This window comes from Lissotriton vulgaris, chromosome 2_1 (assembly GCF_964263255.1).
Source record: "Lissotriton vulgaris chromosome 2_1, aLisVul1.2, whole genome shotgun sequence".
NCBI lineage: Eukaryota > Metazoa > Chordata > Amphibia > Caudata > Salamandridae > Lissotriton > Lissotriton vulgaris.
In genome coordinates, this window is record NC_141687.1 from 287,347,315 (window position 1) to 287,374,002 (window position 26,688).

Below are 26,688 nucleotides of genomic sequence, written 5' to 3' on the forward strand. Positions count from 1 at the left end.
GAAAGCCATCATGAACAAAGAACACTAAAGTACAGTACTTCTGGGCAGGCGGAAACTGGCTTTGACTATCAAAAATATAACTGGTTTCTACAAAACTCTGAAGCTGGGAATGTTTGACGGGATTGATGCAGAATCGACAGGACATTGGCTATTGATTGATTTTGTATGGCAACGGTCAACAAAACAAATGTAGCTAAAATGCATGGCAAATATCTAGGTTGGATGAATGTTAATTATCCTTGGATTCAGATACTTATGTAAAGTAAACAAGTTCAATTCTGGAGAATGTCGAAATATTACTTTAACAAGCATTTACAATGCAACGGTTTCGCCTTTGCAAAAGTTAGAGCTATTGGCATTGTAAAGGACAACATTGTCATTTATGTGTTGGTTTTGAAAACGGATAAATAAATGGCATTGTCATTTACAATGCCAATAGCTTAATCTCTCGCAAATGCCACAAACACACAGACCCACACCTACACACACATAGAGCCCCCCCCACACATAGAGCCCCCCCCACACACAGAGCCCCCACACACACAGAGCCCCTCCACACACAGAGCCCCCCCACACACAGAGCCCCCCCCCCCCCACACACACACAGAGCCACACACACCCACACACATTCAGGGGAAGGACAAACACAGAAGAAGAAGGCAAGCCCAGACAAGCTAACGAATAAGAAGCAAGCAAATAGGTGACAATAAAGCCATCCAGTGGTAACTGATGGGCAGGTTATAAGCCCACTATAAGTACACACTGTGCCTCGCAGCTGTTAACAGTAGGTCCTTAGTAGTTTGGTCTGTCTTGTAGGCTAGACCTAAAAATAGGCGGGGATCTCCTTGGGAAGCAGCGTGAGTGTGAGCAGAACTCGCTAGTTACCATTCGTCAGCGTTTAGATATGACTATTGATAGGTATCTTGCAGGACAAATACGACAGATCCACCACGATTCTCTTTTCACTGCAGGTTACCCATTTGTACAGAAAGGAAGTATTTCCTTTATTCGCTTGAGTGGATTTGGGGGCAGCCACCCCTCTCCCCCCAAGTAAGTATTACAGTGTTTGGCAATCGGCAAAGCTTTACGTCTACTGGAACACCGATTTCATACAGAGGTCTCCTCCCGAGAAATTCGGGTTTACCTGTATCAGAAAAGCGACACTTCATAGGCTGGGTTAAGAGATCCTTTAGAGCTTGGTGCTGGTTCTCCGGTTTCCTTGCCCCCTCCTCCCGTGTTTGACAATCAGACTTTTTTCCCGAAGCTACAGAAATAAAGTACACACTGTACTGTAGCAGCAGCAGTTAGGTAAACATGTCATTAGGACAGGATACAGAATTGACTACCAAGCTGGCACACTTTTGTAGAAGGAAGGTAACAGGTTTTGGAGCAACACAGTGGATGCGTATGCCTACTTCCAGATTAAATGTACAAATTGATTTCAAGTCGCGCCAAGTACAGTGAAAATGAATTCGCCAGTCTTTAATTTTCGCGAGGCCAGGCAAGTGGTGCCTGGTGACCGTCCGCACTAGACTTCACGCTTATGCTCAAAATAATGCAGCAAACGGGACGGGCGAAGAACCCTTCCCCTCCCTAACCACCTCCCAGGGACGCTGGCATGCCGGGACAAATGATAGCACAAAGTAGTTCGACCTACTTCAAAGCAGGCACCCTGGCGAGCCGCCGCAAGGCCCCATATTGTAATGAGCCTAAGACAAAACGCCATCTCACCAGCTTATACACGCCTGAGCGGGCACACGCTCTGAAAGCCTCGTAGTAGTGAATTTGGCAAGGCACGACCGACAGACAGTGCCGTCACACTTTACAATAAAGACTTGAGTCTCACAGTTTATTTGTTATCCATTATGCACAGCAATTACTTATTTATAATCCAAACCCCCCCTCCCCACACACACGCGCCCCCAAGGAACCGTCCTTCGAACTCGCGCCATCTCACCAGCTTATCTACGCCCCAGCGGGCACACGCTCTGAAAGCCTCATAGTAGTGAATTTGGCAAGGCACGACCGACAGACAGTCCCGTCACACTTTACAATAAAGATTTGCGTCGCACAAAATAATGTAGCAAACGGGACGGCTGAAGAACCCTTCCCTTCCCCAACCACCTCCCATGGACGCTGGCATGACTGGACGAATGATAGCACGAAGTAGTTTGGCCTACTTCAAAGCAGGCACCCTGGCGAGCCGCCGCCGGAATGCCCCGTATTGGAATGAGCCTAAGACAAAACGCCATCTCACCAGCTTATCTACGCCTGAGCGGGCACACGCTCTGAAAGCCTCTTAGTAGTGAATTTGGCAAGGCACGACCGACAGACAGTCCAGTCACACTTTACAATAAATACTCTGCAGCACCCAGGCGTCGCTCTCGGACGAGCTCTGCTTGCCGGACAGCGAGCAGCACTCCTTGGAGACACGGTGGAAATGACACGTCCCGAAAAAAAAAAAAAACATCCGCCCACCGCCGCATGACGTTCAAAAAGGGGCGGGATGGGAAAAAAATCTACGGAACGCCCACGAATCTGCTTCGAGAATTACGGACAGATCCCTCTTCCAATGGCTAGCCTCCATTTATGGCGCTAGCCAATGGAAGAGAGGCGGGTGAAAGGCCCTTACTAAATATTAAAAGATTTCGCCTGCGCGAACACTGCTGCGCAGTGGACGCCAGGCGAAACCTAAAAATGAAGCTTTTAACAAAGTTACAAATGCAAACTTTGTTACAATTATTTTCTTTTTACGTATATCAAGAAATGTGCAAAAATGTATAGATTCCTAGTTTGCCCCCCAAGTTCTTAACAATTGTACCCAATAATGAATCACCATTTATAAAAATGACAACATAATGGTGAAAAGAACTCTTTTCCAATGAAACTGTATTTGAAAAGCTCAGATGAGTGAATTTTACAACACAAGAACCCTTTAGCTTAATTGAATAACAATATTTACTCATATACCACTTACAATTATTTCACAAAATGTGCCATTGTCACAATCGCCAACATGTGAGAAAATTTAACATTTAACTCAACTCTAACTTGCTGTGAAAAACCTGTTAGAAAGGAAGAAGTACAAGCATGAAAAATGGCAAACAAAACAGGCTATACAGTGCTAAGGGAACCTCTTGCATTAAAAGGGCTAAGAAAAAAAGTAAAATTAAGAACTCTCTATTTTCAAGGACCTGCAGTAGTGAAGCAGAAAATCAACCAAGTGGAGATTGCTGGGGGTAGATGCCAGTGACCCTGAAGAGGAAGTACCTAATTCCCAGGGCAGCATCTGTGTGAACTGGTTCAGGATCTAGTTGGACTGGTCGGAGCATAGTAGTGTTTTGAAGATGAATGAAGCTGCAATGATTGAGAAAGATGCCAACTCATCTTTAGCTTTCTAGGTTGAGAAACCGCTAAACTCTGGGGGTTGGTAGTGGTATACTTATCGAAATATGTATGAGCAGAATAAGCAGAGTGCTTCAAGATGAGGTGATCACTAATGCTACAGGAAGGAATTGTGTTTAACTGGAGGTACAGTTAGTTGTGGCCCACCAATCCAAAATGTTCACTGCAGTGTTAGGAATATTGGGAATTCCCAATTCAGGAGGAACTACTTCCTCTAGTGGCGAGCGACATCGCACACAGAACACCAAAGGCATAGCATACACCAGATTACACCAGATTACACAAACGAAAAACCTTTACCTTCGAAACTCTTGAAAGACTCAAACAGCTCGATCAGTGACTGAGTGGAGAGCTGCTCATGGTATTTTGAAGCCACCTGGACGCAGATTTGAAGGTTCTGGCGAATATTTGCAGAAAGCATAGCTCGCAAACACTCCAGAGAGTCTTCAACAGAGAGGGAACCAAAATAATTCACTAACCACTGAAAAAAAGAAGGACACATTACTATTGTAAGCATATTTTATAAAGCATGTGCAATAATTATAGACACAAAGCAGAATTAATCTTGCATAACCTTTAACTACACATGGCAAGTCATCACAGTAGTAACCACAGCACATCTGCACCTACTAGATTCCATTTGTTAGAACCAAACCAGAGCCTGTCACTTATTCAAACTCATGAGTGGGTTGATATCTACTCAAAAGGCATTATTTTGTGGTGAAAAGGATAGCTTTTACTCATTTTATTCCCCAAACTCCTTAGTTACTCTTAGTGTGTCTCTACCACAACTATATAACTTGGTTTCAGGAATTTAAAAATATTCTTAAGCTTTTTTCACTTATAGATTGTAACAACTCCTTTTTCAATTGTTTGAGGTTTCCTACCATGCAGGTTTTCTTTTTGCCACTTTAAGCAGGAGGAGCTTCACAGTGGTCACAAGATTTTTGGGAAGAAACATCCAATAGAACCTAACGAGAAATATATTTATTTTGGAAAGATTGCACCCCCAACCCAGCTCACTTTACTTGTTTTTTCCTAGACTATATTCTTATAATGTATGTCAACTAAAAGAAATCTAGGACTCAATCAAGAGCCTTTGAGAACTTGATAGGGCAGGGAAGCTGAAATCTGGAGATCTTACTAGGTATTGACATCTCTACAGAGACCTAAGAGATCTCAACATGGTTCACTATTTTTGGCATGTCAAAATATTACTGTTTCAGAAATTGCCAGGTGTGTCACCAGACCCATGATCTTGATTCCTTTAATATAGCCTTATAGCCCGCCGTAGAGGGCTATACCAGCTATTAAAGGCCCTCTCCAGCGTTAAAGGCCCCGAGGCGAGGGCCTTTAACAAGGGAGAGGGACTTTAATAGCGGTATAGCCCATCTACAAAGGGCTATAAGGCTATTAGAACATTCTGTCACTAGAGGACAGAATGTTCTAACGAAAAAAACAAAGCCTTTTGGGAGCGTGAGGGGAATGGAATCCCCTCCGGTTCCCTGAAGCCTTTGTACACAGTCACAGCTGTGAACAAAGAAACATTGGAATGTTGGAGCTCCAGGCTTATACCAGCCATTATAAGCCCAGAGCACTCCATTGTTTTAAATGGAGCTCCCAACATTCCAATGCTCTAATAAAAAGTAAGAGGTCCAGTTTGGTGTGTTGACACAACAAGTGAATTTTCCTGGGTGTCTTTCATCCGCACACAAACTATCACAGCTAGGACAGATGTCTTAAGATGTTGATGCAACCCAGGCAATATTAGAAAGCCACTCTACTTTCGACTATAGCATTGGGACAGTGGAAAACGGTCTATTTATGGGTTCATTAAGGACCATAAAATGCTGGAGGTGCAAGGTCTTTGAGGAGGACATATACCTTCAGCTAAATTCTGACCAATGAATACAGCCAGATTCACACAAGTAGGTAGTCACTGAAAGCGCATATCATTTAAGTATAAAAATAATTTTTGAACATCACTAAGCAAGTTTCCAATGGACTCCTACCAAGCATAAAACATAGGTAATCTTTTTCCAAAATTTGCAGGTTCCTACAATCCTAAATGTGCTGTGGAAAAAGGAATAAGCATTTCACCATCATATACCTTCCCTGAAAAGAAGTTTGTGGGGGTCCACTTTGTCACAAGATTTTCTACATGACCTCATTCCTCACTTTAGCAATAATCACTATCACACAGACCAGCCCTGGTATTGTATGCCAAACCCCTACAAAACCAATATCTCAACCTATAAAAAATCTTCTAGCTACAATTCCATTGAAAATTCTTGCACATCTTTCCCTGAATCCATTTAAATGTATTCCTGCAACTCTATGGCAGTGCCTGTTCGTCTTCGAGCCATTTTTACAACTGCTGGAGCCTTTGAATCCGACAATACTTAAGATGATACGAACGATTTATTCTCTGGCCACCATATTTTACAATCCAATTTACTGTTGAAAAATTATGAAGGACTATGCCGACCCAACTTCCCACAATGTGCAAAGTCCATGGTGCGGTGCTCACAGATCCGGCTGTGTAAGCGAACAGCGTTGCCAATTTCTACAAGACCCTATATACGCAGAGGAAGGCAATACACGCTTCACAGATCGAGAAATTAATTGAAGATATGCCAACGAAGGCCCTGTCAACTAATGCGCAGAGGTCCTTGGAGACTCCTTCACAATTGAGGAACTGATGACTGTGCTGTCAGAGATTCAGTCTGAGAAGGCAACCAGTCCCAACTGGAACTTTGTAAGGCAAGCATGTATTTCTCACTTGGACCACACTACCGGTCAACCGTCGGTTCAGACGGCTCACCTGCCCACCGATTGGAGACATGTGGAAATTGTAATTTTTAAACAGGGTCATCCCCAAAATATCATACCTCATATATCGCCTCATATCCCTCCTAAATATCGAGGTGAAGCTACTGGCAAAAGCCCTGATCAACAGGCTGATGCCCCCATATGTCCATCCAGATCAAGCTGGCTTATGCCCCGCCAGGCAACACGCCACAAAATTCAACAGGCTCACAATGCATTTGCTGCAGTTGATCATTTGGGCAGGTTGGCTGCTCCGCTGTTAGCAGATTTAGATACAAAGTGTTCGACTCTTAGCTGAATGCATCATTTTATACTTTTGAAATGGCTGAATGGGTCCGTGCTTCCTGTCACACGTTCCGTTACTCTAACGATTTGAATGCCTCTGAGAGTGGCTGGTAACATCAACCGCCGCTCCCCATTGGACACGCAAGACAGGGTTGCCCCTTTTTGCCCCTTCTCTAGTCATCGAGCCCTTAGCCACCGAGGTCGCGTAGACGCTCAGGTCCGGGTCTTTGAGGGGACAAGGGAAATATCTAACTGCATAGCCTTCTATGCAGACAAAGTCCTATTTTTCCTCAGTGACCCACATAGATAAGGAGCCAGGATCCTGCAGAATATGCAGATCTTTGGAAAAACCTCTGGCCTATATATGAATGTTGTCAAATCTATCAAATGGCCACTGCGGGGGACGCTTGGCACTGGCCAATTGATGTGTATTTGAGCTTATATAGCGCACAGCTACCTACAAAGGGTTTCCCGGCGCTTGCTTAGGGAACCCGTCCTGGTATTCCCCTGTGAGATAACCCCGGCAGGGTATCCACAAGGTGAAAGCCAGGCATCCCACCGCGAGGGGCCGTTGTGGAGATTAAGCAAGCTATTGCCCAGAGTCGCAGAGTGTGAACCCGTGAGTCGAGAAGGCACCGGAGCGAAAATTATCGAGTCCGTGGAATTTTTGAGCCCAAGACCCGCCGAGGCGGGGAATTGAACCCTGGTCCAGGGCCGATCTCAGCTTCCAGGTCTGCCGCCTCTAACCCCTGAGCCACACTTCTCCACTCCAATTGATCTGTCGCAGACCACAGAGGGTCTAAAAAATCTAGGTGTCTTTCTATCGGATAACCAGGAGGTGTCCTGGGACCGCAATCCTGGTTCAATGAATGATCGGGTAAAGGCCGAAATTAGATCCTGGACAGGATTGCAGGTCTCTGTATGGGCGTTCTGGCATATTTAAGATGGTCTCCCATCCTCATCTACTCTATCATCTGCAGAGCCACCCTTACCCAGGTCTACAGTATTATATGCTCCGAAAAGATGCTTACAAGGTAACATTTTCCATGCAATCAATCAGTAGATTTATTGAGTGCTTCTTGTCACCTGTGAAGGTATCCAGGCGCTGGCAGGGTTTAGTGCGATCAGCCAAATTAATCGGTCTTTAGGGACTTTCAGAACTCTGGAAAAGATGGGGATGTTCTAAGATAAAAGGGTAGTTCATTCCATATCTTCGATGCTAAGTAGGAGAAGGAGTGATCTCCGCATCAGCTACATGGGATGCAGGGGGGGGGCTGCTAGAGAAAGGGAAGCAGAACGGAGGTGTCCGGTTGTTTGATGGTAGTTCAGGCCATGGTTCATGTAGAAAGATTAGTTGTTCTGTCGGGCCCTGTACGCATGGGTCAGAAGCTTGAACTGGCATGTTTTCTGTAGAGGGAGTCTGTGAGGTTCCCAGAGGTAGGGGGTGATGTGGGTTTGTCTAGGGAGATCCAGGATGAGACTTGCTGCTGCGTTCTGCATTGTCTGTATTCGTCTTAGGAGGTGAGCTGCGATCCCTGTGTAGAACGCGTTGCTGTAGTTAAGTCGGCTGGAGACGAGGGTCTGGCGGATCTAGGACTTTGGAGTAGCTGGAAGAGGAGACCGAGCGTACCTGAGTCGTCATGGTTAACTTGCTGTCCAGAACGCCGTCCCTTTCACATGCGAGAGACTTCACTGCTGCTTCACAGGATCGGGTGACCAGAGGCAACACAATCAAAGCTGGCTCACCGCCATAACCTACGTATAGAGTCTCACAATAATTAGTAGCTGCATATTCTGAATACTCAACTGCATTACAGAATATAGAATCTGCTTCATGAGGAAACTTTAATTAAATGGAATTCTGGTCTTTGCTACCCTTGAGACCATCTACTACTATTTACCTTCAGGACGGAAGTACAACCGGCTGTGTACTTCACGGTAGCGACGAAACACGTGTTGGCTAAGACTGTTCCAAGGAACCCACAACAAGGACAATAAATCCTAGAACCACACAGAGCACTGGATGAACAGTGTCTCTTTCCTACAGTCATTACTGTTCTATCTTAATTCTATGTACCACTATTGTGTGCTTGGGACCTTGGAGTTCACTGTCCAGAATGATGCCTAGGTTCCTAGCCTGGTCAGTGAGAGTAGAAGTAGGTTCGAGTGCCACCATGATGCGTCCCATTGGGAGCTTGTGTTTTCAAACATCAGTACCTCGGTCTTGTCCGTGTTGAGCTTTAGGCAGTTGTCCTTCATCCAGTTAGCGACGTCTGTCATGCAGTTGTGCAAGTTGGTCTTGGTGGGGTCTTTAGAGAGGGAGAGGATGAGCTGTGTGTCGTCGGCATAGGATATGATGTTGTGTTTGAGGATGTAGGTGATGCTGGCCAAAAGTCTCATAAGTGTTGAAGAGGGTGGGGCTGAACGGGGATCGACGGGGTAGTCCACAGATTTCCTTGGGTTCGTAGGCGAATGGGGGAAAGGTAGGCCTTTGGCGTTCCTCGTGTGAGGAAAGAGGCAATCCATCTGAGAGCGGCTCCTTGAATGCCTATGTTATTCAGTCTCGTGAGGAGTGTGTGGCAGGAGACTGCCAACAGGGTCTAAGAGAATCAGAGCTGCAGTCTCTCCTCTGCAGAGTAGGGCTCGGATGTTGTTGGAAGCTATGATGTAGGCCATTTCAGTGCGGTTTGCGCTGCAAGTGGTTTCTTTCGAGATGTGAGAAGATTTGTTGGCTTTTTCTAATACTTTGGTGAGAACAGGAGTAGGGAAATCGGCTGGTAGTTGTTAAGTTCGCTGGGGTCTGTTGATGGTTACTTAAGTAGGGCACTCACTTTTGTGTGTCCTTGGGGATGGTGGCTGTGGCAATTTGTGTTGAACAACGTGGTGAGTACGTGGCAGATTCTGGCTTCGCCTAGGTTGAAGATGTGGTGAGAGCCAGGGTGGGATGGGGCCCGAGTGGACAACGTTCATGATGGAGATCACGTCCTGTGGGGAGAGCTGGCTCCATTTAGTTAGTTGGATGTTTGTGGTTGTAAAGGGATTGTTGTGCTGCTTGAAGAACGCGGTAGCCATGGGTTGGAATGTGAAGTTTCTGTAGATGTTGGTGATCTTGTCGACGAAGAGCTTTGCAGGGTTGGTGCAGAGTTCCTGAGAGGGGGTAATGTTTGTTGCAGCTGAGGGTCTGGAGAATTCTTTTGACAATGTTGAAGAGTTCTTGGCTATTATTAGAGCTTGATTGGATGCAGGAGGCTACAGCCTTTTTCTTCAATTCTCTAAAATGTCTGTGGTAGAGGTTGAGGGCTGTCTTGATGGTGTCTTGTAGTTTGTGTCTTTGTCAGTGTACCATCTCATTTCCAGGTGCTTACAGGGTTGTTCAGAGGTTCAGAGGGATACAGTGTGCCAGTTAGCCAGCTTAGTGGATGTTGGACGTGCTCACCTAGGTTGTTGGAGATAGGGTGGGTGGTGAGGAGGTTGTTGATCCATTTGTCCTTTGAGACTTTGCAACAGCTGCAGTGGGGGGCATTGGGCAGGCTGGGGGCGGAGGTCCATGAGCTGGTGTTTTAGTGGACAATGGAGTGGGTTGAACCAGGTGAGTTCGTTGTGTGGCTGTACCTGATGCGGTCGTTACAAGTGAAGATGGGGTCTAGCATGTAGCCTGCAGAGGATGTGGGGTCGTGGATGAGTCCAATGTTGTTCAGGCTGTCGAGGAGGTTGGCATTGTTGATGTCATTCTGGTCATCGAGATGGAAGATGAGTTTGCAGAGGAAAGTGATGGTGTTGGAGTACAGGAAAATGCATCCGAACCCAATGGCGGAAAAAAACAATCTGGGGATGAAGAGGATACCCATGCGCACTGTAGTCCGAGGGAGGAGCCACCTATCTCGTGATACTTTGAAAACTCTTCCAGGACAACAATGTGCAATCATCCGGACCCAACACTAGGCGGCGATCTATGCACAGATATGAATTCAGCAGCCCACATGCCTCGAACATAATATTTACAATCAGCAACGATGATTCAGATTTAAATATTTTCCATCATTTTTCGGGCGCGAACTGCAGTTTTTAAAAAGTGCAAGTGCAACAAATTATCTCCTCACTGTCTAGTGCAAGTAACAACTGGTAAGATTGGTCCAGGGTAATTGGTCCGTGTTTAAAAAAAATGGAATTAAAAGCCATTTGGGGTATTTCAAATAAAAGTTACAGGAAAAGAAAAAATGCAAGTCATTTTGAGTACTTCGCCTATTGCAAGGGCAACTTAATTTATATGAGCTTGAATAATGACCCAGGGGAAAGTTTAACAGATATTTAACAGAGCCAACCCTTAATCGAAACAGGAGGCTTCTTTCCCATTGAGTCATTGGTGGGGTTAAATACAGGGGTAAGGGATATCTAGGTAATTCCATATTCAGATACCTAGCAACAGTAGTTTTTCCAGATTTTGTCATTGAATAAAGTGCATATAGTGCTTCTTTCAGTTCAGTTTTCTTTACCAAGTTAACATTACTAGGATTGGTGAATATAATATCTTTCCCTATTTTTCACAAACTGTTGTGAACATAAGAAAGCCATGGGATCTCCATCCCCCTATTGCAACTTAGGCAATCAGTTATTATATCTTGTGTCAGAGTGGCCAAATTATTGCTCCATACCGAGTGCCAAAATAGCACCGGTCGGGAACTAATGAAGTCCGACACAAAATGTAAATTTAGTTTGGTGTGCACTATATAATTGGAGGTAGAAATTGGCATGCTTAATAATTTCCTGCAGAACCGATTTTCCTCCTGCTGTATATGGCTACTGTTTCCAATACCCCATACTTCTGCCCCATAAGTTGCTACTGGCACACATTGAAATTTAAAGATTTTAACAACTGCTTTGGTGGCACCTGATCTCTTTGGTCTGGGGATACTTAAAATTGAGTTAATGGCCTTTGAGAATTTGCTCGTGGCCTGGGCCAAATGCCCAGTCCACGAGCCATTCGCAGCAAAGGCCACTCCCAAATACGGAAATACATGAGTCGCAATAAGTCTTTCTTCCCCAACCTGTATGGAGTTCAGCTGTCTTTTCCCTGGGCCACATGACATTATAAAAGATTTCTTAAAATTGACCCGCAAGTCTAAGTCATCCATAAATTTTGTAAAATTTTGTACTAAAATACGCAGCGAATTAGGTGTAGGTCCCATTAATACTGCATCGTCTGCGTAGAGAAGGGATGGTAAAGGTTTACCATTTATTATAGGTACATCTGGGGTAGAGTTTGCCAAATGGTCATTAAGGCCATTGATATAATGATAAAAAGCAGGGGTGCTAAAACGCACCCCTGCCTAACTCCCCTTCCTATTTTAATTGGCCCAGATAATTCCCCGCCCATTCCTATTCTCACTCTAGAATTTAAATCTGTGCGTAGAAAAGCTAAAAAGTGAACCAAAGTGGCCTCTAATCCATAACCCAATAAAATTGACCAAAGCTTGGACCTGTTGACTAGGTCAAAAGCGGATGACAGGTCCATAAATGCTAAATAAATCGGGGCAGAGCGAGCAATGTTATATTTGTCAATAATTAAAGATTTAGACATTGTTCGACTGTACCGACCCTACTTCTAAAACCCAGTTGGCAGGGGGATAAAATGCCGATTTCTTCTGTCCACATGGCTATACTATTGTAGATAACACGACCCAAAATCTTTAAAGTGTTATTTAACAGCGAGATGGGTCTGTAATTTGCCGGGTCAGACCTATCTCCCTTCTTATATATGGGGACTATTATACTAGTACCCCAAGTTTCAGGCATCGTCGCTTGGGGTAAACTGTTAAAAACATTCACAAGGATTGGGGCCCAGAGATCGGGTTTTCACTTGATAAGATCTATGGGCAACCCATCAGGTCCAGGTGCCTTGTTGCCCAGGCTCTGAGTGATTGCCTCTTCCACTTCCCTCAAACTTATCCCTAAATTGTTGGTCCGTTCTGGTGTAACATAAATAGTATTATTTGGTGGTGGGGCATACATTTTTGCAAAATGTAATTCCCATGTACTGCTAGCAATAGTGCAGCTCATGGGTGTCAGTTGTTGGCCCATATTCCGGAGTTCTTTTACCGCGGGCCAAAATAAATTGCTGCATTTACCTCCGCCGGTTTCGGCGAGGATGTCCCATCGTTCACCCAGAAGCATACTTCTCCGATTGTTTAGTGCTAGTTTGTAGATTATCCTTGCCCTGCTAACGTTGGCCCTATCTCGCGGGATCTCTGTGAGAGCCTTACGTAAGTTCCTATTTGCCACTGAACAGTTATGGTCAAACCACTCCGGATCTTTTGGGCCCCTGGAGGCTGGCACGGACAATAGAGTTCTGACCTTGGAGCAAATTTTAGTAAAATGTGTAATAACTTCATGGCCACTTGTTGATATGTCCACACATAGATCAATTGACATTTGCTCTTCCCTTAACAGGGACTTAGTGATTTCTACTTTATCTAGGCCTTTCCATTTCAACCTCAATTTGTCCGTGCTTACGTTTATGTCCTTCGCCCCCTGCATGATACTATAAACAGGTCGTGGAGCTAATCTTAAAATTACTGTCACTGGGTTATGATCCCCAAATGCTGTTGCGACAATTTCCGCTGTTAATATACGATCCGCCAAGCCAGGGGGAAACAAAGATGAAATCAATAGTTGAGGTGCTTACTCTGCCTCTGTGCGTGGGAGCCCGCTGCACTGCAGACTGCTGACCATAGTCCATGACATCGCTCATAATATGTTCATTTAGCAAGGTTCTCAATTCATGACCCCTCCGCTAGGCTGAATCCTCATATCTTATTTCCACATCTCGTGTGTTCTTAGGGAGTCTGGCATTAAAGTCCCTGCACAGAACGATCTCCAAGCCTTCTCTCTTACCCCAACTCTCCTCTAATTTTGAAATAGTTTTAAAAAGTGCTATGAAATTCTTGTTTGGAACAGAAGTAAAATCGCTATTATAAAAATTAATTACGAGAAAGGGGACTTTCCGCTTGTATTCTACCATTTGTATGTTGGGGTTATTAGTATTTATAATCCAATGGCTCCCCCCAGCCAATATACTAAACCCAACTAACAGGTCCCCGACTGGCCGACCAAAATGTGACTTACGGGCCACTATGTTAAAACAGTGGAACCCGTCAATATGCAGGTCAGATACTGCCCAGGTTTCTTGGAACATTATGATGTCATACATGAAAATTAAATGAATCCAATCACTATCCGTTAATCTGGGTTCAAGGCCTGCAACGTTCCAGCTAAGTATTTTCAACACATGGTCGGAATTCCGATCAATTGGTATGACTCTTATAGGCACACAGATTTGTGTTTGATTCTTTAACCCCTTCAGCGCGGCGCAAATTTTCGCGCTGTGCTGAAGGTTCTAATGAGCCTATCGGCTCATGACGGAACTGTTCCGTCATGAGCACAGCTCAACCGACGCTCATGACGGAACCGTTCCGTCATGAGCATGGAAGGGGTTAACTACCCCCTTTTGGTTGGGTGGGCCAGCATCTTCCACCAGCTGCCCAGGGTACTTCCTAACCCCACACCTTTCCCCTGGGGTGTTTGGTGATAATGAGTCCAATCAATCAATCAGGAGTTTGTTAAAGCGCAACTACTCCCCCGTAAGGGTCTCAAGGCGCTAGGGGTGGAGGGGGGTGCAGGTTCCATTCCATCAAGGAGGGGGTCTGTCGAAGAGCCAGGTTTTGAGGTTTCTTGCGAAGATGGGGAGCGATGTTGTCTGTCTGAGGTGGAGCGGAAGGGTGTTCCATGCTTTGGCCACGAGGAAGGAGAAGGAGCGGCCTCCCGATCTGGTCTTTCTGGTGCGGGGGACCTCGGCGTAGGAGAGCTGGGCTGATAGTAGGGTCCTTTGGGGTGCGTGGAATTTGAGCCGGCTGTTCAGGTATGCTGGTCCGGTGCCGTGGAGGGCCTTGTGTGTGTGGGTGAGCATCTTAAAGGTGATTCTCGCCTCGACGGGGAGCCAGTGGAGTGTGCGCAGGTGCTGGGAGATGTGGCAGTGTTTTGGCAGGTTGAGGACCAGTCTTGCGGCGGCGTTTTGGATGTTCTGTAGCTTGCGGATCAGGTTTTTGTTTATTCCGGCGTAGAGTGCATTGCCGTAGTCGAGTCTGCTGGTGACCAGGGCGTGAGTGACTGTCTTTCGGTGTTCGAGGGGGATCCATTTGAAGGTCTTACAAAGGAGGCCGAGGGTGTGGAAGCAGGAAGATGAGACCGAGTTGATCTGACGGTCCATTTTGAGCTCGGAGTCCAGGATGATTCCCAGGTTGCGTGCGTGGTCTGTGGGGGTTGGCGGGTTTCCGAGTCCAGTCTATTATGTGGGACAGTTGTTAGAGTTAGGTCATCTTCACCGTTTCCCTTAACTACTTTCCCACTACTTGTATCAAAAGGGTTATGAATTACTGGGATCAGAGTTTCCTCACACCGTCAGTCAACTCCCTCAAGAACTTCTTGTGCATGTAAGACAGCAAAGCGGTTGTAGGTGGGAACTTTATACTGGTTGTCATAGGGATCAGTATACCACCTTCCTTGTGTGCTATGGGAATGCATATTGCGTTGGACCACGGGAGGTGGTGGATAGAAGCAGCTCAAATCAACTGTTTGTATCCTGCTCTCAAGCTCACCCGCCCTCCATCCATTGATGTGGTTTACCACCCGCCTGTCTTTGAAATGTATTATAATACAATCACCTTCCTGGTCTTTCCTCCTTTGCCCCACCCAACTCAATCTACGGACATGGAGTATTTCGCCATGTAAAAATGGGGGAATTGGCCTGTACCTATTTAGCCAATGGCTGACTGTTTTTCAACTCAAAGTAATTTTCTTGCTTCCCCTCACCTAAAACCTGGACCCCTATTAAGACCACAGTGAATGGGAAGGACTCCGGGGGCAAATCAATGCGTGTGTGTTTGTTCACTAGTCTTACCCTGTCCTCTTGGTCAGGTTGGCTTGAGTGATTCTTGCCCAAGCCCTCAACTGCCCTGCTGTTCGCATTCTTCTCGTTGGTTTCAGCAGTTCCGGTCTCCATGGTCTGGGCAACAATAGGTGTCTGTTCTCTCTGCCCCCAAGATTACTGTTTTTTTTTTGTTACATCATTGGGACTGTTATCAGATGTTACAGATGGTTGCGGGCCTTGGGCAGGCTTATGTGTGTGTGATGCTGCTACGGAGATGTTCTTATCTTTGGCTCGGTTTTCTGGCTTTGTGATGGTTGGAGTATGTATATGCGTCCGTATTAAGTTTGTATGTTCCAGCAACATAGTGTTATTCTGCCGCGAGATTTCCTCTATTTTGGCCAGTTTCTCACCTATCCCCTTTACCCTTTCATACATAGGTAGCATAAGTGATTTCAGCAAATGTTCCATCTCCGACATAAGGCCCTCTACGCAATTTGCGTTTCCCAGTACATGGCTTATCTGTTCTGTTATATTAATGTCAGGGCCTGGGATTTCATGCGTAATTATCGCTGGTCCTGTGGTTTCCCGAGTAGCTATTGCTGGGGTATGATCTATAGTCATTTTAGTGGTAGTTTGCGCCGCACTACTAACACCCCTTGGAGCTTTGGTCTTATTTCCTCCTTTTCCCGATGTAGATTTTGTCATGGCCACCCTCTGCTTCCTGTTACCTTTAGATTTGTTAATAGCGTCATTCTGGCATGTATTAATTCTCCCCCCCCCTTGCTTATTATTATTGTTGGTTTTGGAGCTTTTCCTTGGGGGTGTAGTGTTATTGCTAACTACGCTATCTGAGTCGCTAGGCTCGACCAGTTCTTCAGTGGAGCAGTTCCTTTGTTAAGGTTATGTTATGTTAATGGTCATTTGTTGAGCGCACTGTCACCGTGAGTTTCCTGGCGCTGATAGGACACAGACTAAACAGGAGGGATTTTAGTGGGGATGTGAAAAAAGCAGAGTTTTTAGGAACTTCCTGAATGATACCAAAGAGTGTGAGGATTTAAGTGAGAGTGGGAAAGAGTTCCATAATTTGGGGGCCAGGTGAGAGAAACTGCGACCACCTAATTTGGTAAGTTTGAACCGGGGAGTGACTAGAAGCTGGAGGTGAGTAGACCTCAGAGTTCGGGGGGGGACAGTAGGGGGTAACCAGGGACTTCAGGAAAATAGGAGAGGGACCAGTCAAGGCTTTGAAGACCAGGCAGCCGACCTTAAAGGCTATTCTTTCGCTGAATGGTAGCCAATGTAACTGATGTAGTAAGGGTTTGGCCGACTGCCATCTGGGGATTTTAAATGCCAGTCTGGCAGCCTGGTTTTGAATGATCTGTAGCCTAGACAGCAGGGATTTAGAAAGGCAGAGATACAAAGAGTTAGAAAAGTCCAGACGGGACATCACCAGTGCTATTAAGACTTGTAGCAGAACTTCAGGGGTCAGGAGGTGGGCGGCTTTCCGTATCCTGTATAGTTGGAACATGCAGGAGGATGTTACGGCGCTCACCTGGGCCTTAAGAGTGAGCTCAGAGTCAATAATGGCGCCGAGACTCTTTACGCAGCCAGCCGGGGGAGGAGATGGACCAAGCTCAGATGGCCAAAATTGTGGGCCCCAATGGGAAGCGCTTCTCCCAGGGAGGAGGAGCTCAGTTTTCCCAGGGTTGAGCTTTAGTTGATTTTGGTTCATCCAATGCTGGATGTGTATCATGACGGCCTTGAAGTTGGTGACGGCGTCAGGGGAGGAGAGGGGGAAAAATAATTTGTAAATCGTCCGCGTAATTGAATACGCTGACGTCCCAGCTGCCTAGGGAATGGATAAGAGGCTGAAGGTACAAATTAAAAAGGAGGGGGGAGAGGGAAGAACCCTGAGGGACCCCGCAAGATGAAGGTGCACTGGTAGCGCTGAAGGGGCCCAAACTGACTGCTTGGAATCTACCCTCCAGGAAGGATTTGACCCAGGACAAAGCAGACCCACGGACTCCGGCAGACTCGACACGGTGGAGTAGGATGTTGTGGTCCACCGTGCCGAATGCCGCCGACAAATCCAGTAGGACCAATGCCTGGGGGACGGCCTCTGTCGGCATTACATCTGAGGTTGTCCAACACGGCAAGGAGCACAGCCTCAGTGGAATGGCCTGGTCTGAAGCCGGCCTGGTTAGTTTCCAGGAAGTTGGATTCCTCGATGAAATGCGAAAGGCAAGTGGTCACATGTGCCTCCAAGATTTTAGACAGGTAGGGCAGAAGAGAGATGGGCCGGTAATTGACGAGGACCGCGCCAGTTTTTTTTAGCAAGGGCACCAGTACAGCCTCCTTGAAAGATCTAGGAACTGTGCCGGAGTTGAAGGAAGTGTTGAGCAGGGATAAAATGCAGTGCGGGAAAGTATGACAGATGTCGCGGAACACAGAAGGGGGGCAGCAGTCCTTGGGGGAGCCAGATTTCACCCGAATGGCCAACTTGGCTAGGGAATCGGGATCGAGTGCGGGGAAACAGGTCAGAGTGACAGTGTTGGAGGGAGGGGCTGCGGCTATTGCTGAGGGAGAGGAGTGAGGGATGGAGTTTTTAATTGCCAAAATCTTGTAGATGAAAAAGGTGTTCAAGGCATTACAAGACTCTGCGGAAGGGGGCAGATTCGGGAGTGTCCTGGTGTCAGATGTTAGTTCGCCGAGGACCTTGAATATCTCTTTGGATTTGTTGGGAGCTGTAGATATTCTGTCCGAGAAATAGGCAGCCTTAGTTGTAATGATTGTTTTTTATATGCCCTGCGTGCGAGCACATACGCCTCCCTGTCTGTACTGAGATAATTGCGCCTCCACCTGCGCTCCAATTGGCGCAACTCAAGGTGTTGAGACTTCAGTGTTGAGTTGAACCATTTGTGAGAATTACTGTGGCGAGACCGGGGGAAGCGGGACAGGGGGGCGAACTTATCGCTAGCGGTAGTCAGCCAATGGGCGATATTGACGTCCAGAGTGTTGATGCCTGAATTGTTACTGGGTGGGGGCTGAGTCTCTGCAAGGGAGGAGAGAAAAGCAGAGGAATCAAGGGCGTTCCATTTCCGAGCAGTCCCGCCCTCCCGCGGTGGTGGCTTGACCAGGCCCTTTACAGAAATGGACGAATCGATCATGGAGTGATCACACCAGACGCAGGGGGAGATATTCGGCCCAGTGAGCGATACCCCCTGCGTCCAGATGTGATCCAGGATGTGGCCACCGGTGTGAGTAGGGGCGGTGACATGCTGGGTCAGATTTAAACTAAGAAGTGCCTCGAACAGTTCAGTAGCGTGAGGGCCTGCATCGGCATGGTTGAACCAGTAATTAAAATCACCAAACATGGCGAAGCGAGCAGAAGAGGTCATCAGAGCGGCGAGCTGTTCGCTGAGAGCGGCGGGGAACAGGGGCATAGAGGTGGGAGGGCGATATAGGACGATAAGAGTCAAGGCACCTGCTTCCGTTGCCAGGCTGATGACAAGATTATCGACCTCGAGAAGACATAGCGAGGATGACGCAATAAATGTTAGGTCCTTCCGTATGATTGCCGCCACCCCCCCGCCACGGCGGGCTGCAGGCCGGTTGGCATTCAGCATGTAGTAATTGGGGGGCAGGGCAGCCAGAATATCAGGGAGGGAGAGGTCAGACAGCCAAGTCTCAGTAAGCAGCAAGACATCGGGATTCTCGGCTGACAGCAGGAGGAAGATATCAGCATGGTGTTGGGGAAGGGAACGTGTATTAAGGTAGAGAATGCGAATAGACGTCTCAGGCAGGGTGGAGACCGCCGAGGGCTTATGGGTAAGCCTGGGAGAGGGTATATCTGCCGAGATGCCAAGGGATACAAGGCGGTCCCAGGTTGTAGACAGGAGGCCACAAGAGGGGTGCTGCAAACCTCTGAGTGTGGCAGAGGAGTATGTGATGGAAGGGGCAGCGTCCCAGGGCCCTGGGCCCGTCTAGCCACGGACGGGCGCAGACGGGTTGGACTTTGGCGCGCTGATGGCGTGCCCGCTGCGCCCGTCCACTGCGCTCCCTGTAGGTGGGCGCCATTTTATAGGGCTGATGGTGTGAGGGGCCGAGCGCTGTACAGCTCGCCTAGTGACCCTCCTCACCCAAGATGGCGGCCAACTACGAGTCCCGGCATGGGCATAGAGGTATTTGTATTAGTTCTAAGTTTTGGGTAGATGTAAGTGAGCCCTCATTATTAGTTATCGAATTAGTCCCACCTTCTGGTGGTCTAACTTGGTGTGGTGTACTGGAGTTTGCAATGTTTCCCATGGAAGAACGCCTATTGTACAGTGGATCCATTGACAGACGCCTCTCAGTTAGGGAAATTTCTTTTTCCAGGACACTAGCTGCTCTAATTATGAAGTTATCTAGTGTTCCCGTGATACTCCCACCAACCCCACCCCTCCTCAATATATCCTTGCGTGTGCTCATGATTACAGGAATAGGCTCTTGTTTTATATATTTGATAAGATATACATACGCCCCTGGAGATGTTAATAATGTGGCCCAGCCCAGCCTCGAACAGTCACAAATGGTCCTGCACTTGTCCCGGGCTTCTCCCGGCCGCTCCCGCGACGCCGTGATTGGCGCGGTCTTTTAAGCGCCTCCTGGCGCGATTAACCGGGTGGCGGCTTCCGGCCGCGTTGCAGGCTGGGAGTGGTAGTTCCTTGCACCCACTCACCGTCCCCCCCCCCCCACACAGCGGCCGCAGGAGGATGATACTAATTGCGGCGGCTGGGGGAGAGCAGCAACAGTAGCCCAGGGCAGCGAGACCAGAACAGAGTAAAGGCGCAGCCTCCAAGTCAGGAAATCTCCAGTAAAGCAAGTAAGGGGAAACAAAGGGAAACGCCAATAGTGCCGGTAAAAGTCCCCACTCCACCATGATTGGCGCAGTCTTTTATGCGCCTCCTGCCACGATTAACCGGGTGGTGGCTTCCGGCCGTGTTGCAGGCTGGGAGTGGTGGTTCCTTGCACACACTCACCGGGATCCCCCCACACAGCGGCCGCAGGAGGATGATACTAATTGCGGCGGCGGGGGGAGAGCAGCAACAGTAGCCCAGGGCAGAGAGACCCGAGCAGAGTAAAGGCGCAGCCTCCAAGTCAGGTAATCCCCAGTAAAGGAAGTAAGGGGCAACAAAAGGAAACGCCAATAGTGCCGGTAAAAGTCCCCCCAAAAAAATGACTGAGGCCCACGCTGAGAAAAGTTGCATCCGAACCCAGTACAGAAAAAAACAAACAAGCTAAGGATGGAGCCGATGCCCATTCGCAATGTCGTCCAAGGGAGGAGTCGCCTATCTCTGGACTACAAAGACTTCTTCCAAGACGACAACAACATGCAATCATCCGAGCCCAACACCAGGTGGCGATCTAATGCTAAGTGTACAATCTGCAGTTCTTATGCCTCGAACCAAAGTAATGTAAGGAAAGATGTCCATGCCAAAGAGAGAAAAGTAATACTAGGAAACCGTTTTAACCAACAACCGCAGACATCCGGGTAGGAGGGTGGGCTAATGTGAATCTACAGCACTACTTACAATGAACAGATGCTTACAGGGTAAGTAACTTTTTCAGTTCGAAGCATGTGTGGCTGTAGATACACAGGTTATGCACAGTCTATAAAGAAGTCCACCCAAAAAAGTGGTGGCTAGTCAGTGGGTGTTAAAGAGAATTGAAGTGTATGGAGTGCTGCCTGACAAACACTGGCTTGCTGGAGGCGAGAGCACATACACATAATAGTGTTTTGTGAAGGTGAGATGTGAACCATGTATCTGCTTTGCAGATGTCATGTATGGGAATATTTCTCAGGAAAGCCATAGAGGCCCTCTTTCTCTGTGTAGAGTGGGCTCTCAGAGGAACAGGCAAAGGTCTTTTGGCTTTCTCTAAGCAAGTTCAGAAATATTTGACTACCCATCTGGCTATACCATATTTGGACAGAGCTCTCCATTTACAAAGCTCAGACAATGCAACACATTTATTGCATTTTTCTGAAAGGTTTTATCCTGTCTATGTAATCCATGAGTGCTCGCTTTACGTATAAAGTATGGAGAGCTCGTTCTGCAGGAGAATCAGGATGTGAAAAGACGACATGAAGTTCAATGGTCTGCTTCAGGTGGAACAATGAGACCGCCTTTGGAAGGAATTTGGGTCTGGGGCAGAGAACAAACCTATCCCTATGTACTTGAAACGTAGTAATACCTGCAGCTCACTAACCCACCAGAGTGAAATAACGGCAACTAGGAATGTCACCTTCAAAAAGAAATCAAAGGGGGCAGAAGTGGAGGGGCTCTAGTGGGGGCACCATACGTTTTGTGAGAACAATGTTAAGATTACACATCATGGCGAATGGGACCCAAAGCAGGATTACCCTTTTGAGGTCCTCCACGAAAGCCTTAATGCCTGGAATTCTGAAGAGGGGAATGCTTTTCCTATTTTGCAGATAAGCAGCCAACGTGGCCATGTGAAGACGAATGGAAATGAAGGGTAGACCATCCGCCTGCAAGTGAAGTGTGCAGCAGACCAAATCCTGGACCCTGGGTGACAAAAAGTCGATTTGTTTGGAATTACAATAATGGACAAAGCGCTTCAATTTTACAGCGTACCAGGCAGATATGGTAGGTGCTTCTTTCAGGATGCCCATGCATTTGGGTGGTAGATTAAGGTACCCAAGTTATAAAACCTCAGGAGCCAGGTCACAAAATTAAGCGATTTGGATCTGGGTGGCACATTTCTCCATGGTTCTGGGTGAGAAGGTCCAGCCTGTTGGGGAGCTTCTCGTGCTGAACCCTCCAGAGTACCAACAGAGCTGTGAACCAGGTCTGGATGACCCAATTGCGGGCAACCACAATGAGGGACGTCTGCCGTAGCCTTCGAACCACAGGCAGTAGGAGGGGGAGAGGTGGAAAGGTAGAGGCAAATATCCCCGACCAATTAATCTCCAGTGCATTGCTCATGGACTGTGGGAACCTGAAGGAAAAGCTTGGCATCTGGTGTTTACTGAGGTGTAGAAATAGGTCTACTTTTGTGAACTCTCACTTCTGGAAATACAGAAAGACTCACAGGTGAAGTTCATCTTGTTGCCACATTCTGCTGAGGTCGGCAAAGTTCCTGTCCACTTCTGTAAGGTATTCCACCAGCAGATTTAATCTTTTGGAGGAGAGACCACTACCAAATGCTCTGGGCGAGCTGAGCGAGTTGGAGAGATCGAGTTCCGTCTGGTTTCTGAAGCAAGGAAATGGCAGTCAAGTTGTCTGTATAGATGAAGCAAACCTTGCCAGGCACGTGGGTTAGGCAAGCCTTCAGTGCTAGGTGGCCACCTAACAGCTCCAAGTATTTGATGTGGAGTCACAGATAGCTCGGTTCCAATCGGTCTTGGACAGTCGGGTGTTCTAAATGCATCCACCCCCCCCCCCAATCTACAGATGGAACGTCTGTTGTGATGGGCGAGAAAAGGCTGCCACTGTGACAGGTTTTTGGAGTTCCACCACTACAAAGATCGATAGGTGTGGCAACCGATCAACATTAGACTGTCTCATTGACCCGTCGCTTGAGAACACTGATGCACTAAGCACACCTGCAATGGCCACATATGTAACAGATATAGCTATATAGCAATAGATGAGGTCATCATGCCGAGAAGGAGCATGACTGTCCTGATCGGGCGGGCGACCAACTTAAAAGAGAGGAAGTAGCGCCTGGAAGTATTGTATCTGATCAGAGTTTGGGTAAGGCTTGCCAATCTCAGAGTTAAAGATTGCCCCTAAGTAGGGATGGATTTTGAGGGGTTGTAAGTGGGATTTGGCTGGGTTTATGGTAAAATCTATCTTGTGCAGAAAGTTTGTGATCGGAGCATGTTCACAACATTTGGCAAGAGGCGCTCATGATCAGCAAGTTGTACAGGAGGGGAAGACGTGGAAACCCTACAAGGAACTTGGAGAACACTAGAGTTGCAGTGGAGACTCTGAAAAGAGAGCACTTTGAATTGGTAATATTTTCGGTTCATCACAAACCTGATCGCGTTGATGCACTTGGTGGCATTGGTATGTGGAAATAGTGGTCCCTCCGGTCGAGAGCGGCCACAAAGTCATCGTGCTGGAGCAACGGAATAACATCCTAAAAAGTGACCATTTGAAAGTGTTCTGATAGAAAGTATTCAGTGAGGACCCATGGTTTAGAATAGGTCGAAAGAAGCAGCCAGTTTCAGGAATTAGGAAGTAAAGAGTGTAGACTCCTGTGCCCTGCAGATGAGGTGGGATGGGCTCTATGGCCCCTTTGAGGAGGAGCACTGAGACACCTTTGAGCAGATGTTGGTGTTTTGGGGAGAGGCTGATGCATTTGGTCTGTTGGGAAGTGTGCAAGTAAACTCCAGACAATAACAATTGAGAGGCCGATCCATTTGGTCTGTTGGGAAGTGTGCAAGTAAACTCCAGACAATAACAATGTTGGATAATATTTAGCACCCACTGGTAGGAGATGACATTACGCCATGTGAGGGAGAACCTTTGTATGCTCCCTTCCCCCCAATAGGTGTTGAGTGATTGGGGCAGATAGAGGCTGGGAAGAGGCAAGTCAGGACTAAGTGGTGGTGGCAGCACTCTTAGTGGACCCACCTTTGCCGCAACCTTCCAAGTTACTGCCCCGCTAGGAAGCCCTAAAGTAGACTCTAGGAGAGGGCTACTATGCCTGTAGGCATTGGCAAGCCATCAAAGCTTTTCGGGAGGTGGTCTTTGAGCCTCTACGAGCAGCGTATGCAGGGCGCCCATAACCTTAGTCGCCTCCGTATCTTTATGTTTTCCAGGATCTGAAAAACCTGCAGACCAAACAGGTATTGGCCGTCAAACGACATGTTGAGCAGGTGTTGCTGGTCGTCCGGTTTGAAGCTAGAGATACGGAGTCAAGCGTTTCTATGGAGAAGCACACAGACTGTGGTAGCAGAGGCTTCAAGGGCATACAGAATGGTTGTATTTGAGATAGGTTTACCGTTGGATACTATCTCATTCACTCTTTCTGTTCATCTGGGAGATATTGGTGGAAGTCCAACATTTCATCCCAGTGGGTGCGGTTATAACGGGAGAACAAACCAATCAAGCTGGCGATACGCCAATCAGCCGCCTGCGCAGAAACTCACTTCATGTACTCTTAATTTGGTGGAGGACTGTCACCAGTGCATCTTGTGAATGATGTGTATCAAAAAGGGAGTCAGGGTAATTGTCCCCGAAAGTACATGGGGGTCTGTAGGTTACACTTTGAACTTTTTATCCACCCGGGAGTTATTTATACCCTAGCTCTGAATGAGTCTTGAAAGATGTCAGGGGTTGGACGAAGTAAGCCCTTGAGCACAGGCAGATACTGGGTGGAGAGGTGTGTGGTGGACAGGCTCTCAAAAAAGGAAATAATCTTCTATGGGGTCTCCATCCATATCGACCTTATGATGGAGGTTTCCCTAGCTACCAGCTCAGCTCATGGTTAGCTTTGGAGTCATCAGGACGGAACGGGTGGGCTGTGTACAAGTCAGGATCAGTGTCCACTGGAGGATCCACATCATATGAATCCCAGGCATCACCATGAGGGAGAGGGGTTCAGGTAAGTCAGACTGGGATGTAGAAAGCTGTGGTCTTTGTGTAGACTGTGGTGGTGGCTGAAATGTCCGGCATAGGGCTGGCGGCCATGACCAACTTCTTCCAGCGTTTTGTTGGAATAGGGACGTCAAGTGCTTTCTCGTAGCTCAGCTGGGGTTTGGGGGCCAGTGGGGCAGTCATTAGTGGGTGGATGAGGATCTGGCCTGTGTATCACAAGATGCTGTTGCTGAGCGTAGATCTCATCCTGGTGCTTCTGCAGGAATCATTACAGTTGTCACATATATAGTGTTGAGTGAATTTATCCTCTTCATCATAATGGTCATTATCAGAGTCTGACCAAAGACTGTGGATGATCTGGTCCCTTCTTTGAGGCAAGAGGAATGTATCAGGGTCCATTGGATTGTTGGAAGACTGCAGCCCAGTAGGACGGTTGAGATTGAAGCAGAGCCAGTTTTAAGTCGTAGAGCATTACTGATTGTGCTTAATCTCCTGGTGTCTACATCATCAGTGTTCCAGGGTTTGGTGCAGGTTGTGGTGTCAAGACAATTGTTGGCACAAGGCTAGTGTTAAGGGCAGACATGCCAGCAGGGTTCGAGACAGGGATTCTCGCTGTTCCTTGTTGCCCAGAGGCGAGCCAGTAGCCAATACTGAATTTGAGCCAGTGGCATCTGTTGCTCGCTGGCACTTATGACGGCTGCCACATGATGGCGCTGGTTCTGCAATTAAAAGATGAGCAGAACAATAGTTGTTTAATAATTCAATGTATATTAAAAACAATACCAGCCGCCCAAGTCATTCTAGCATGCTGAAAGGAGACAGAATAGCTTCAAATAACTTTTGGATTTGGTGTGGGTGGCCGAGGGACCCAGAAAGGTTGGAACACCCAGGAATGGAGTCAGAATTGGCTCAGAAGGCAATTAAGTACAGGACTAAGGCAAGAGGCATGTTTACGCCTTCTCAGGAGTTAGAAAGCTGCTGGAAGGGGCAGTGTTTTGCTTCAGATTCTTGTGCTTGTTTACTGACTTATCCGAGGGCTTTGACCAAACGAAGATCTACTGCAGGAATAGGACCTTCTCATCGACCAGGTATGACATGTAGTCTTTTGGTGAAGCATAGCTTCGCTTCATAATTCTGAATTCCCATCCGATTAAACAAGGTGCAGTTGCTACAGTTGGAGTCATGTTCCAACAGCAAGCACCACAGAGAAATCTGATGTGGATCAGTCACACACATTTGTTTGAGACAGTCCCTACTTTGAACCCTTTGGTTTTAGGGCATGCAGGCAGTTTGAGAAAATTGTCTTGTGAGCAGACATGGGGTAGTTAAGGATCTTAGGCTGGTGGTGCGGAAACAAAGGAACCAACAACAGGTGCATGGGCGGCACTTATTTGCAGCTCCACATGACACTTCCGAAGCAAAACAAAATCTGTTTGGAGCCTACAGGTATTGCAAAGATTTTCAAGATCTAGTCTGACACTTAGGAAATATTCAAAAGGCAAGGAAACTGCGATTAGAAGCATCCTTCAAAAGAAATTTGAATTTGCCTGTGGACACTAACCAGGGTCTCTTCCAGGGTGTTTTTCAATTTCCTGTTTACAAGGAATCTACATTAGGGTTGCTTTCAAGAGCTAATCTGGT

The 26,688-nt window shown here is 47.2% G+C and overlaps 1 protein-coding gene across 1 annotated transcript in view; it reads right to left on the reverse strand.

Moving 5' to 3' along the window:
- CLTC (clathrin heavy chain) overlaps positions 1–26,688 on the reverse strand; it is a 972,839-nt gene that overhangs the window by 526,250 nt on the left and 419,901 nt on the right. The window contains exon 13 of the mRNA XM_086954957.1: positions 3,706–3,886. Within this exon, the coding sequence (XP_086811083.1) occupies positions 3,706–3,886 (181 nt within the window). The remainder of the gene's footprint in view (positions 1–3,705; positions 3,887–26,688) is intronic.